Source organism: Salminus brasiliensis, chromosome 4, assembly GCF_030463535.1.
Source record: "Salminus brasiliensis chromosome 4, fSalBra1.hap2, whole genome shotgun sequence".
In the NCBI taxonomy this organism is placed as follows: Eukaryota; Metazoa; Chordata; class Actinopteri; order Characiformes; family Bryconidae; genus Salminus; species Salminus brasiliensis.
Genome location: NC_132881.1, coordinates 36,035,322 through 36,050,872, shown reverse-complemented (window position 1 = coordinate 36,050,872; position 15,551 = coordinate 36,035,322). Strand labels below are relative to the sequence as shown.

At 38.9% G+C, this 15,551-nt stretch overlaps 2 protein-coding genes across 3 annotated transcripts in view; one reads left to right on the top strand and one right to left on the bottom strand.

Annotated features, from left to right (window-relative positions):
• Positions 1–3,646, bottom strand: part of LOC140554843 (kinesin light chain 1-like) — a 34,497-nt gene extending 30,851 nt beyond the window's left edge. For both annotated transcript variants that reach the window (XM_072678251.1, XM_072678253.1), the window contains exon 1: positions 3,414–3,646. The gene's annotated coding sequence lies outside the window, so the exon portion shown is untranslated. The remainder of the gene's footprint in view (positions 1–3,413) is intronic.
• Positions 3,647–8,500: 4,854 nt separating this feature from the next.
• Positions 8,501–15,241, top strand: dmac2l (distal membrane arm assembly component 2 like). The gene is made up of 5 exons (XM_072677019.1): positions 8,501–8,582; positions 9,422–9,534; positions 10,530–10,738; positions 12,883–13,054; positions 14,860–15,241. Exons 2-5 carry the CDS (start codon positions 9,431–9,433, stop codon positions 14,972–14,974), a joined length of 600 nt encoding a protein of 199 aa, XP_072533120.1. The 5' UTR covers positions 8,501–8,582; positions 9,422–9,430; the 3' UTR covers positions 14,975–15,241.
• Positions 15,242–15,551: the final 310 nt, after the last annotated feature.

The window sequence follows — 15,551 nt, the reverse complement described above, 5'->3', positions numbered from 1 at the left end:
CATCCCTACTTCATTTGCATTACTGCCAGCTTAATATCATTCACACAGTCTGGCATGAGATAAGGCTAACAATGCTGAGTCTTCTGTACTAGTGTATTTGAGCCAAATGATGTGGGGGTTCTTTTTCTTTATAAATAATATAATATTGCCTCGGTGCATGACATCATGCTTGTCTTAAACCCAATAATAATGCATTCATGTAAAACTGCACCACAAAAATCACTATTGTTCTTGTCGGGGGGAAAAAAACAAGCACGTCTCCAGGCCTCAGCCAAAATCAGTGATTAAAACAAACTGAAACAAACTGCTGAGATACAGGGAGAAAGCAGAGGATTAGCCACTGTTCCATCGCTCTGTTTGCATGGTCATCTGTGGCTCATGCCTGGACCTGTGCCAGCCTTTTATACCATTTCCCAAAACACTCTTAATCAATAAGGGCATCACAGCCAGACTGCTCTCAGCATGTCTCTCACCTGAACCTACCACACACACGCACATAAAAAATATATATACAGACATGTTTAGAGGCTGGGGGTGGGGATAACTCACAGAAGCAGACACAGAGAGACTGGTAGGCAGGCAGACGAACAGGCAGGCAGACAGCTAAGTACGTAGGCAGGGTGCGGCCCGGCCGGCCGGACAACTGAGCCAGGGGGGGGGGGGTTTACCGGCACATGGGCCTACTCTCCTTTACACAGCTTTTCACACAAGCAAAACAAACGTGCAAAAATAAGACTCAGGAGTGTAATGATTTATAAAGACCACAATACGATGTGTAATGTTCCATAAACGACAACTACATTTAAATACACACTTAGATTAGATTTTGTCAAAGAGGCGCTAATAAACACTGGTAGGAAAAATGTGTGCTTGTGGGGGTGGTCAGTTTATTAAGTTATCAATTAAGAGCCATTATCAATTAAATCATGCAAATGAAATTTAATAAAAGAAACACACTGTATACACCCATCAGCCATAACATTAGCACCACTGACAGGTGAGGAGGGAATTTTTTTTTACCATAACCACATTTAACCACGACCAGAGCTAAAGGTAAAGCTAAAGGAACTGTGTCTAAAGTTCATTATAACAACCTTCTCTTGGTATTTTGTACTATTCAATAAAAAGCAATATCTGGATATTAATATAGCAAGCAAGGTCAGTCACTTTTTAAATCTTTAAACCATAAAATATAACTATTTAATTTACAGTGGGCTTCACATCACAAGCCTTGTACATTACCAAAAAATATATTAATGTGTTTTGCAACACACACACACACACACACACACACACACACACACACACACACACACACACACACACACACACACACACGGCCAGCAGTTCCAAACAAACACCCCTCACACAGCACAAGCTCTTCCTGCATTGCCAAACAAGATGGATGGGCTGAGCAAAGGCTCTGCTGCGTGCTGTCAGCCTGCCACACAGCAGCCCTAAACAGAGTCACTGTTGTAGTCGACTAGCATCAGTAAAGAATGACAAGGCTGCGGCAATGAATAAGCAGCTTTTAATGTTGAGACACAAACGGCCACTTCACTTCTGGCCTGACTGAGCCATGACCAGATTGGGGTTCAAAGCCTCTTTAGGTTTAAACCCTAAATAAACGTTATTCAAGGATGGCCATATCAACTTTCCATCATTGTTGGATGGCTTTTAGATATACCAACCAAAAACACTTCTGTACTTTAAAAGACTAAGTTAAGTAAGTCCGAGCAGAATTGACCTAAATATTCAATTAAATAGGTCTCAGAAAATCTGGGCCTGTGCAGCCAGGCCATAACCCTCTCAGACCATCAGTAATCAATAGTGCTGAAAAGGTTTAGTCAAATATATTAATGAGGCATCTTACATTAAATGTGAGTCAACACTTGTTATAGCAAACGTACACTTTTATTTTGCACAAATGCTGCCCATGCGGTTTCTTGATGTTATAGATGTTTATACTTTGCCTAAAATATCAAAATGTTTGACAATTTGACAAACTGAATGAAAGAGGTTGCATCAACACCACCATAGCCCCTGAATATGCAACTTCTCCACCATCCTGCCTTGTACCAAGAAGAAAAGCCTCATGATAAAGCACTGCTTTCTGGCTTGGAACTCTTCCTTTCTGGTTGGCAATTCATGCAAAGACCTTTCTGTGGTCATGAGCTTAAAAACAATGCCAATCAAATGCCACCACACACCAACTTGCATCTTAACTGAAAACAGCATCAAAGATTCACTGGGCAATCCCAACATCTCCTGAGACAGGGTTTTCCACTGACACAAGCAAAACTCCTTTTTGCAAAGCAATCCCAATCCACTATTATTGCCAAACCAAGACTTTTCCAGTTGCGGTTTCTGCTGCGATACCAGCTGTACCCTTATCCCTTTCTTTCTGCCAGTTACCACAACATAGCGCGTAGACTGTAATGTCTGTTTAACATTACCCACATGCCTCCTGTTTTCACAGAACCACAAATGTCCTGCAAATACATAATCTAAATGTCTTTCCTTTCTTCTAAATGAACATGTTTGACCTCTGCACATTGACTGATAAAAAAAAATACACTATATGTCCAAATGTTTGTGGACACCCTTTTTAATGCAAAAGCCCACATACAGCTTGCCTAGTCCCCGTAGAGAAGTACTGACCATGATTTTCATTCGCTGGAGAAAATCAACATGATTCTCCTGGAACCATAGTGTGGGCTAGAGGGGTATAAAGCCCCCCAGCATTGAGCGGTGTGGCAGTGGCAATATGTTCACTGGAAAGATGGTGCTCCATCCAATACTTGTGGGATGAGTTGTGGAGTTGGGGGATAAGGTGGGGTGGTGATTCTCCATCATCCTGACCACACCAACAGTCTTGTCGCTAAAGGCAATCAAATTCCCACAGAAACGATCTAGAAACCTAGTAGAAAGCCTTTCCTGGACAGTAGAAGCTAAATACTCAACTCTTTTTTTTTTCACACCCTTGATTTGATGACAACCACGTGTCCCAATACTTTTGTCCACATAATATAGCTAACCAAAACAGTTACAGTTACTCAGCCCTTTGTTGACAAATGTCTCTAACTGTCTCTAAACCACAGCTAGCAAAAGCTTTTATGAAAGAACCGGGCAGCTAACCTAGCTAACAGCCGCTAGCTTTGACAGAACAGCTAGCTAGTGCTACCACACAGTGTTAGTAGCGAGGTCGGCTAACAGCTACACTAGCTAGCGAGCTAGCTGTTTTCTTTTTGCAGTTTAAACGACACGTTCGGCAAAGGCTTCTCAGTCGAGACTTCGTTAATAAACAGTCGGGAACATGGAGCAGAGAACACAAAACAGTCAAAGAGACGCTAGCTAGCTAGCTAACGTTAGCGAGGCATTGGCAAGTTAACCCAGCGAGCATGACATCATACCTCTCTCTCTCTCTGTGAGCCGATATCCTCCGTCGGAATGAGCGAGCGGTGACTCCTCTACCTCCTTTAGCTATTTCCACTGAGAGACGGCCGACTGGAGCGCTTTCATGAAGCCATATGAGCGACGGCTACCTGCTGGAAGAGCAGAGTTTAAAGGTTACAGAGACCACTTTTCGGTTGCCTGTCAAGCCAGCGAAGGCGGTGTTCCGTCGAGTTGCGCTACCCAGCGATATGTGTTACTTAGCGGCTGTGCGCATGCGCAGAGCGACATTTCTTTAAATGTTTTCATGTGTTTTCGTTCTGCTGTTATCGGGTGCATTATACAATCTTAGCTCAGTGTTATTATTTGATGGAGTGTTTTTTTTATAACTGTATAAATAAATAAATAAATAAATAAATAAATAAATAAATAAATAAATAAATAAATAAACACACAACAGACGACGCCTTGCCTCAGGTCGGGCTTCAGCGGCTGTGTTGAGCTTAATCAACACAGCTGGATTGAACAGGGGAAACACGAGCCCGTTTAGGTAACAGAAAAGCACACTGCTGTTGTGTAACAGGGCATATCAATGTAAGTATGGTAAGTTAGAAGCTCATATTGTGAAGGAACACGCTACAGAGAAACACCCAATATTTTTATTACACATATATGCAACTCATGATGTCCACTACCGTCTGCTAAAGGAGCCCAAACAGTCCTCTTTTGTGAAAATGTCTGACACACACCGCCACATTACACGGTGCTGGCCGAAATCACTGACGTAATGCTCTCCTCCGTGAAAGGGGCGTGGCTCTCAGAGGGCAGCAGACAAAGCCGCGTTCACTATTAAGTAATCGCCACGTCACCTTTCACAGGTACGCTGTTCTCTTCGTTACAGCATCCATTGTAAATATGATACTGATGATCAGCTGTGCACAGACAGACTATGTAATATCCACAGAAAGCACTGCAGTTAGAATAGGATGCTCAGGAGCAGCCACACATGAGTTTATGGTCATCAAGCCCAGTGCAAAGCCTATAAAGCCCTCCCAGTGTTGGACTGGTAAGCATTTGTGATCCAGAACTGATCAGTAATCATTAGTACCAACCTGACCCCACTAATGCTCATGTGGCTGTATGCAATCCAATCCTCATGGCAGTGTTGCAGTATCCTGTGAGCTGTATTTCCAGTAGAGTACTGTAGAGAAGCAGAGGCAGGATGTTGCTGCAGCAAAAGCAGTGAAACTCCCTATGAACACTATTGATTTCAGCAGAAATGTCGGATGGAAAGTAGTCTAGAATCTTTTGGACAGGTAGTGTAAATAGGAAAACACCTTTGTTGTTGACATGTTTTCAGTGTAATAAGCCAGTCTGCTGCTTACTCCTGAAGAAGCTGTGTGCTTCTCAGCTCAAGAACAGCTTATTGACTACATGATATTTACACCGTCCCCTGAGGGAAAGTTTCAGCTTTTATTTAGAAAAGCTAAACTTAGTAAACATCAATGTTATAAACAGCTAATTTGAATGTGGCGAGAGTTACTGCAACTAGCATGTGGTTATAAAAACTATGTGCCAGAAATGAAGAAGGAGAAAACTTTGGTCATGACAGAAGCCCAGAGAGCAAAGCCTAGTCAATGGCAAAAGGGCAAGGAAGACAGAAATAAGAGCTGCAGTGTTAAAGATCAAATAAAATAAAAAATAAATAAATAAAAGAATGGTTCATCACAGTATGGATTTGGATCCATTTCAAATGTCACACAAACATGTGGTACAGGTGGACATCTAAAGTGCTGATCTAAGATCTGTTCCATACCAGACAGGTATTATACAATGAGCTGCATTATACAATCTTAGCTCAGTGTTATTATTTAATGGAGTGTTTTAAAACTGTACATGGTGAATAGAAAAAAACCCCACACCCAATAAATAAAAAACCCCACACCCAATAAATAAAAAGAAACCCCACACCCAATAAATAAAAAACCCCACACCCAATAAATAAAAAGAAACCCCACACCCAATAAATAAAAAACCCCACACCCAATAAATAATTAAAAAACCCACACCCAATAAATAAAAAACCCCACACCCAATAAATAAAAAAACCCACACCCAATAAATAAAAAAACCCACACCCAATAAATAAAAAGATACCCCACACCCAATAAATAAAAAACCCACACCCAATAAATAAAAAGATACCCCACACCCAATAAATAAAAAAACCCACACCCAATAAATAAAAAGATACCCCACACCCAATAAATAAAAAACCCACACCCAATAAATAAAAAGATACCCCACACCCAATAAATAAAAAACCCCACACCCAATAAATAAAAAAACCCACACCCAATAAATAAAAAACCCCACACCCAATAAATAAAAAAACCACACCCAATAAATAAAAAGATACCCCACACCCAATAAATAAAAAACCCCACACCCAATAAATAAAAAACCCCACACCCAATAAATAAAAAACCCCACACCCAATAAATAAAAAAACCCCACACCCAATAAATAAAAAACCCACACCCAATAAATAAAAAGAAACCCCACACCCAATAAATAAAAAAACCCACACCCAATAAATAAAAAGAAACCCCACACCCAATAAATAACAAAAACCCACACCCAATAAATAAAAAACCCCACACCCAATAAATAAAAATAAACCCCACACCCAATAAATAAAAAACCCACACCCAATAAATAAAAAAAACACACCCAATAAATAAAAAAACCCACAACCAATAAATAAATAAAAAACCCACAACCAATAAATAAAAAAGCCCACACCCAATAAATACATAAAAAAAACACACCCAATAAATAAAAAAACCCACACCCAATAAATAAAAAACCCACAACCAATAAATAAAAAACCCCACAACCAATAAATAAAAAACCCACAACCAATAAATAAAAAACCCACAACCAATAAATAAAAAAAATACACCCAATAAATACATAAAAAAACCACAACCAATAAATAAAAAAAAACACACCCAATAAATACATAAAAAACCCACACCCAATAAATAAAAAAACCCACAACCAATAAATACATAAAAAAAACACACCCAATAAATACATAAAAAACCCCACAACCAATAAATAAAAAAACCCACACCCAATAAATACATAAAAAAACCCACAACCAATAAATACATAAAAAAACCACAACCAATAAATACATAAAAAAACCCACAACCAATAAATACATAAAAAAACCACAACCAATAAATAAAAAAACCCACAACCAATAAATACATAAAAAAACCCACACCCAATAAATACAAAAAAAAACCACACCCAATAAATAAAAAAACCCACACCCAATAAATACAAAAAAAACCACACCCAATAAATAAAAAAAACCACACCCAATAAATAAAAAAACCCACACCCAATAAATAAAAAAACCCACAACCAATAAATACATAAAAAAACCCACACCCAATAAATACATAAAAAAACCCACAACCAATAAATAAAAAAACCCACACCCAATAAATACAAAAAAAAACACACCTAATAAATAAAAAAACCCACACCCAATAAATACAAAAAAAAACACACCCAATAAATAAAAAAACCCACACCCAATAAATACATAAAAAAACCCACACCCAATAAATACAAAAAAAATACACCCAATAAATAAAAAAACCCACACCCAATAAATACATAAAAAAACCCACAACCAATAAATAAAAAACCCACACCCAATAAATACATAAAAAAACACACCCAATAAATAAAAAAAACACACCCAATAAATACAAAAAAAAACACACCCAATAAATAAAAAAAACACACCCAATAAATAAAAAAACACACCCAATAAATAAAAAAACCCACACCCAATAAATACATAAAAAAACCCACAACCAATAAATAAAAAACCCACACCCAATAAATACAAAAAAAAACACACCCAATAAATAAAAAACCCACACCCAATAAATAAAAAAAACACACCCAATAAATAAAAAAACCCACACCCAATAAATACATAAAAAAACACACCCAATAAATAAAAAAAACACACCCAATAAATACAAAAAAAAACACACCCAATAAATAAAAAAACCCACACCCAATAAATACATAAAAAAACACACCCAATAAATAAAAAAAACACACCCAATAAATACAAAAAAAAAACACACCCAATAAATAAAAAACCCACACCCAATAAATAAAAAAAACACACCCAATAAATAAAAAAACCCACACCCAATAAATACATAAAAAAACCCACAACCAATAAATAAAAAACCCACACCCCATAAATAAAAAAACCCACACCCAATAAATAAAAAAACCCACACCCAATAAATACAAAAAAAAACACACCCAAAACCTCTAAGTGTAGAAGTGCTGATCTAAGATCTAAGATCTATTCCACATCAGACAGGTGGTGTCAGATAAACCTTGAGCTTTAGCTGTGGGTTAAATTGATTGGTTATGATTGTGGTCGTCTATATAGATAATGAAGGGATTAGTAACAGCCCCTGAAGTATGATGGTTGAAAAGTTATATTCACGAGACATACAGTGTGCCCTCAATTTCATGAATCGTTCCTTCAGAAATGATGTATTCAATCGATGGAGGGGTTAATGTCTCTAATGATTTTTTGTATTACTTTACGTGGATGGTTCTTTGTAGATGCCTCGTGGATGCTCACCTGACATTCAACTAAATGTCTCTTAAATGCTACTGAACTGTCAACAGAATGTAACCCTGCACCTAACCGTAACTTTAACCCTTTTAGGGTTAGATTTGACTCAAAGGTAGGGTTAAGGTTAAGGTTAGGGTTCGGGGTAGATTCACATTCAACTTTCAGTCCAGTTGCATTTAATACATTGTTCAACAACAGTTGAATGTCAGGTGAGCATCCTATGCACCATCCAAGTAAGTGATCCCTTTTATTTTTCCACCATAATACTTTCGCGGCTTCTTTCTAATCAATGCGCCGGCAGGGCGGCGGTGTATCCGGTCTGTTACGAGGAGTTCGTCGGTATAACCGGAAGTAAAGTGGAGTTGCACGTCTAGGTTAAACGCTCTGTGGTTTACCGTTCACTGACCAATAGGAGACGAGAAGGAGCTGACGTAGGCTGGAAGTTAGGCGCATGGCGGAGGCAGAATGTAAATAACACTGCAGACGACACATAAAGGTGAACCTTTACTCTACAACCGATTAGTTTAAGATTCATTCAGAACTGTTACGATAGATTAATCTATATATGCCAGTTTAGTATTACGAGTCCTTAAGGAAGACTACATTCTCGTATAACGTGTCGTCTCTGGTCGAAGTAGTGAGTCCTTGGGGTGTTTCACAAAGCAGGATTTCTTATCTTGCCAGATTACTTACTTAGCTGAGTCTGAAGAGGAGGGCAGTGCAATAGGAATGTCCCTTAGCTGATTTAGTACTGGGCAGGCTAGACTATGTGTCTAAGTTAACTGGCGTTGAAATCGTGCTTTCTTACATACCCTCTGGATCAGACCTTCACTGTAGTGTGGAGTAAAATGACCATCGTTGGAAATGGCTTTAGGCAACGACTGAACAACTCTGATAAACTAGACAGATAGAGAGATAGAGAGATACTTTATTGATCCCGAAGGAAATTAAGCGACTAGTAGCTAGCAGTGACACAATACAGCACAGCAACACAACATAATAATAATGAATAATAAAGATAAATAATAAAGATAAGTAAAAATGAATGAATGAATGAATAATGTGCAGGAGAAGCTAAAAACAACACTTAATACAGAACAGATAGCTGAATGACTGTACTGAATAAACATGTGCAAAGTGTCAGTAGTCCAGGTCCAGGAGTGCAGATGTACAGGATGTAAATAAATGATCATCGGTTTATTATAACGGGACATGTAGGCTTAAAACCCCTGAATTAAGCTGCATACAATATTTTTTATCGTGATGCAGAACAAACAGGGATTTAGAGTCAATGAATAGTGATTAATCGAGGCTGACTGTTCTGCTCTTCTGCAGACCAGAGTTATGAGACTCCTCGCCCGGACAGCGCGGTGTGTGTGCTACACACGCTCTCCACCACCAGGGAGCAGCAGAGGGTTCTGGGGCTGGCTCAACGCTGTATTCAACAAGTAACGTGTTCCAGTGTAGTTCCCAACCAGCAGCCGCAGTGCTCACACAGCCGGATAGACTAGAGGAGGAACCGTGAAGGAATATGTAAAGACACCCCAGAAAACCAGGGCTCGATTTCAGGGGATTTGTGAGAGGATGACCCCTTTGGATTACTACTATATTTATTTTACTTCCATTCATACAAAAACGTTGTGTGAACTTCATGTAGTTATGCCATATTATTTCCTGTGAACATTTTGCACTTAGTAGCAACATATACATTTTGTATATGTTTGGAAGTCAAATAATCCCATTGGATCATTTTAATATACTTGAGAATATAAAATAAAAGAGAAATCTGAGGTCTCAAAAAGGTCTCAAAAAAACCTCTGAAAACTTCTAAAATAGACAAATTATATCAATTTGTTGATCTCCCTTTTCTCAGTAAAGTAAAGAACAGTAAAATAAATATGTATTTTTAACTCAAATACATAATTCAGCCTTTCCAGCCATTCTTTTTAGCTATAGTCTGACATCACCTCATATGTCTATAGGATTTTATAGAAAAAATATACAGATTATCTTATTTTTCTGTAGGTCTGTAGGTGACCAGCTAGTTGAGAAAGTTTGCTTTTTAGTCATATTTCATGACTAATTTCCTTTTGTTTATTTGTCAAATTTGTGTAGTTATGGGGCTGTAAGTTAGTCACCAGGGTTCGTTTCAGCCACCGCAGATAATCCTCATAGTCTGTGAACAGTCACAGTGCATCTGTGTCGCGCTGCTGTTACTGGGAAATGTTTGAAGTGGCATGTTACTGAAGAGAATGGGCAATTGGAAGGTTTTGAAGATGTAATATCTAATACATGTAATATATAATACATATTTAGCTCTGCTTGCTAAGAAAGACTTTTCTTTCTCTTTGAATTACGTCAGTGCTCTATAATCCAAACAGGGCTTTATAAATGACTCTGAGCCGTGTGTGTCTCTCTGTCTCACTCTCTCACTCTCTCGCAGAGTTGATTATGAGCGGATTAAGGCTGTTGGTCCGGACCGTGCAGCTGCTGAATGGCTCCTGAGATGTGGGGCCAAAGTTCGTTTCCGTGGTTTCGACCGCTGGCAGTATGATTATAACGGGCTCCCGACTGGACCACTGGGTCGGTACCACATACAGGCTATTGATGCCACAGAGTCCTGCATCATGTACCGGGGCTTTGATTACTTGGGTAAGTAAAAGAAGTGTGTGCAACACATGTGCAAGGACATGTTATGTTAATTATGAGCTGAAGTATGAATTTGACTACATTTGTGCTAACATTGCTGTGTACTGAAGTGAAATAATGGGACTGACAACCTCAAAGCAATACCCCAAACTAACTAGCAGGCTTTGCAAATGAGGTTTGTTATTTTGTTTAGTGGTTTTAGTAGTTTAGTTGTTGTAATGTTGAAATTGTGCACTGAGGAAGTTTAAAATCATCTCCTTTCAGCAAAATGTGCCAGTTTGAATTATGAACATGCCATTCACATATTTTGATTTGATCATATGATTCATTGTCTTTCATTTTGGTAGATGGGATCAGTTGCCAGCAGAGAATTCTGGTGGAGAATCCCTTTAGTCTCTCAAACAGCAGCAACTGTTATTATATGTCCAACCCACAGATGAAGCACCATGTCACAGCTCATTGCTGGGGGGGGTGGGGGGGCTTTATATCCCTCTAGCCCACGCCTGGCATTAGGCATGGTGCATTTATAAGGAGGGGTGTCCACAAACATTTGGACACATAGTGTGTTTCTTTATTAGGGGCCAATCAGAACAAAGATAACATACTAACATGTGAAAAGAGAGTCATGTTGCACAAGCTTACATTCCTCAATAACCTTTTAATGATGAGCAAAATAAGACCAATCAGCACATATTCAGTTTTCCTCTGATATTAATGTAGAATATTTACATTTTCATTTATAGACTGTCCTAACTGCTCTGAGAGTCAAACATCCCAGTCTACATCCCAATTGTGATCGTCTCCATTGTGAAGCCAGTAATGGCACTGTTGTATAGTCTCTTCCAGGAAGAAGAGTCAGGAAACTAGAGATGTAGAAGATAGTTTATTCTGCGATTGTCCCATCTCAGTCTGAAGACACTAGGTTGTACCCATATCGTAATAGCCAGTTAGATACCCTACATAGATAAAAGAATATCCATCAGCACTGTGCACCTTTATGGAACCAGTAGATGATGGGAAAATACTGGGCAATGTTTTAGACTGGCCTTATTTCTAATAGATCTGTGGAGTCTTAATATAGTAGTTTTGGACATGATATGAATCTGAATAGTTGTTGAACTATGGAGGCAAGCTGTCCACACACATTTCATGAGTAGCATAGGCATAGGCCTTGTGTATCCTGGTTTGAATTATGTCTGCAAGTCATATGCACATACAGGCCACCATGTGATCTTTCCCTCACTTAAAGGTTTGAAGCAAGGCTGTAGAGAGAAGGTATTTGTGTTGAGAGGGTTGATTCAAAGCAGAGGGGAAGGGTTTGTATACATCACTGAGAAAGTTTCCACTGTGTGTGTCAGAGGTGAAGGTGTATGAGAGGCCCGAGTGTCATTTAGCTGGTTGTTAGAGAAGGGATGCTTTACACCCAGCCAGTCAGCGCTCGTCTGTGGCCTTAAAGCAACCCTGTGCCTCATCACCTCCACACCTCCTCATACATACACAGTACAACCCTACACCTCCTCAAATATACAACACAACCTCTGCACTAGGGCTGACTGGCTGCTGCCTCTTTAGGAGCCACTTCAGGACACGAAACACAGCACAACAAACAGCCTATACCTATCCAGTTTCTTTCTTTCCTACATTTATGTGACATTTACGTAAATATTAGGGATAGGCATACATATGAAAATTCTGGGCTGATGCCAGTATCCAATTATTTTTTCATGTGTATGTAGTTTTATGCTAAAGTTTGGACCCCCTAACACCACTGCTTAGGGATTTACACTTTCGAAAAACCTAAAATTCCTCTTGTTTCAAGTATAAACTGGATGATCTTGTAAGTTTTATTATTGATTATTTATGGAAATACAGTGTTTACAATCTACACAGGTATACTTTACACTTCCTCACATGTGATGCATTAATCTGGATGAATTGCAGTGCAGGCACAGATGGTAGAGTACAGTTTTCCTACTGTAAAGAACTGACTAAGACATGCTAGGCCTATCAGAAAAAGCTTGCAGTGTATGTATTTACTTCACAAAAATGCCACCCTGCCTGTTTGAAAGTGTGTTTATGTACAGGAGGTTAAATAGAAGTGTGCAGAGGGTAAGTAGATGGTAAATCTGCTTTCTGTGTGTGTGTAGATGGTCTGGAGCATGTTGAGGAGATAAGGCTGAATAAGTGTATATACATAGAGGACACATGTCTGGAGCGCTTGAGTCAGACAGAGAACCTGCAGGGGAGCATGAGGATGATGTCGGTCATCTCCTGTGGCAACATTACGGACAAAGGCATCATAGCTCTCCATCACCTGAGGTAAGAGACGAGCACACAGCTGCTGATCCACCTTCATGAATAAATCTTCGCACTCATTTTCACTTCTCTGCTACAGACTGTGTTGTAGGACTGCACAATGTATAGTTTATTAATGGTCAGCCCTATATCAGCCTTGCTGTTCTGATACTGTAAAAATTTCAGTATACAAATGAGCCTCTAACCAATCACTGACTGTTTTACGCTGTGCGGTGTGTGTTATGCTATTAGGATGCTGTGCAATTATTACTGTACTATTAATAGAAATACTGCAAATAATACTATGAATAAAGTAAACACTGTAAATAAAACAATATGAATATGTTATGCTAAATATGTTGTATTTAGCTAACTATCTCTACTTAATAGAGATGTAATTGACAATCACATAAAAATGCTAGTGTAAACGCACCCCAGAATCATTTAAAACAAGATACAAATCTGATCACTCAGAACACTTCAAGTGGTGGTCTGAGACTCATCTCTCCAAGACTCATTCCACAACCAAAACCCCTCCCAGTAGGACTGAAACACCTGTAATAATATCAGCGCAACAAGCAAATTCACATCTTCTGTCCTACACAGCGATCAGATTTCAGTCTGACTACCCAGAGATACGTTTGATACATAGTGTAATAGTATTTTGATAATATTTTGGTAATAGGATATGATCCAGATACTAGTCACATGAAGTGTCCAGGTGTAAACAGACTCTTAGATTAAATTATTATTTGAAGTGAACAGGTAAGATATTTTAAAGTGAAATTTGCAAGGCCTCACCAGTCTTATATTTACCATAAACTCCACTTGCTCCTGTGTATTTGTGGCTGTTGGAATAGTGTACTGGAACTTGCCTTTCTTGTTGGCTTTCCTTTATTCTGCCTTATGTGTACATGACCTCAGGAGGTATGCTGGACGGGCAGCAGATCATATCCGGGGTCAACTCTGGGGTCTAATTTAGTTTCAGTACATTGGAAGGGATATTTCAGATGCATTACAATATAAACATGGTAAATGTGTCTATATTGTGCAGCCCTGACCAGAAAATCCAAGTTGTTTAAATGTGCCGCAGAATGTATTTATTCAGTATTTTAGTTGTCCTTTGATGTAACAACAGGAAGTATGTGACTTTGACTGAGGCAATAAATGCCAGGATGTACATTTACAAGCCTATTTACAGCCCTGCTACTGTGCCTTGTGGTGGGCTCTTTAAAAAAGAATAATCTTCTCTCTGATTGGCTGGTTTACAATGCTCTTTTATGTAAAAGGACATTAAAATTATATTTGGCAACTATTCCAGAATCTTACTGGGTAGTATTCCTGTCTTCCCTGTGTCCTCTCTGCGTGGTGTGCAGTTAGCCTTGTTCTTCCGAAGTGACCAATACATTTTGTACCACCGCCAGCCTTAATTAGGGCTAGCAGGGCTTTCGTTTGTGGGATGGGATGTATGTACATTTTGGGTACATAAATAAAGGTGTCAGGATCGTTACATAACAGTGTTTGGGTTTTAAAAGTAGCTTGTTTTACAGCTCTGTTTTGATTGTACAGTCAATGAAGAGACATTGTTTCTCACTTCCATTTTCCAAACTTTCATTATTTACCTTGGCCAAGATAAATAGAGGTTTCCATTCGAGGGCACCTTTAATTCACACCCTTTCCATTTCTAGAATTATAATTAGCTCCCTTTAGAACAAATCTGGGCATTTTGGTTTTTGAATCTTGCAGCATTCATCTACAAGCCGTAAACCACTGCAGTGTGACTCTCTCCCCTGCCATATCATTCAGCTCCAGTGTGTTGTTACTTTCAGGAATCTGGAGTATTTGTTCCTCAGTGACCTGCCAGGAATAAAGGAGAAAGAGAAAACAACAGATCGAGTGCAGACAGCCCTGCCCAAACTCACCATAGAACTGGATTTGGCTTAGCCAACACCTCACAGCCTACACCAGCCAAATAAACTGGTATGCCTGGATCTCGTGGCTGGTACAGAAGCAGTAACAATGGGAGTGTGATACCCAAAGCTTTGTGATGGAGCTTTATTTGGTTCCTTTAGGAAACAGGATGTCTATAATGTAGTATTAAGAAAGTAAAGCGTATGTGTTTACTATGTAATACTGTTGTATTTATCTGTAAATTGGTGTGTGAATCGTGGCATATTTCTTGAATTAAAAGAAAAGGTTTGATTTGCACTACATTTGGTGTGTTTTTTAAAGGGAAACTACAGGCTAAAGAAAGGAATTGTGTGATAAAGGCAGGTCACATATAGCCAAAATAAGAGGGTACGTCTGCAGCCTTCTCCTATTATATCACATGATTGTTGGGGACTATGAAGATTAGGTTCTGCCCATTGCACGGAATAGCTTAGTTTCATTTCACAATGGAAGGTACGTTGTGTGACAGATTGTATGACAAACAGTACAGAAGTTATGTGTAATTAGGCAGAAAAATGTAGCAACAGTGTTCCTTAAAGGCTTACACCTGCAGCAAGGACAAAGGGACAAA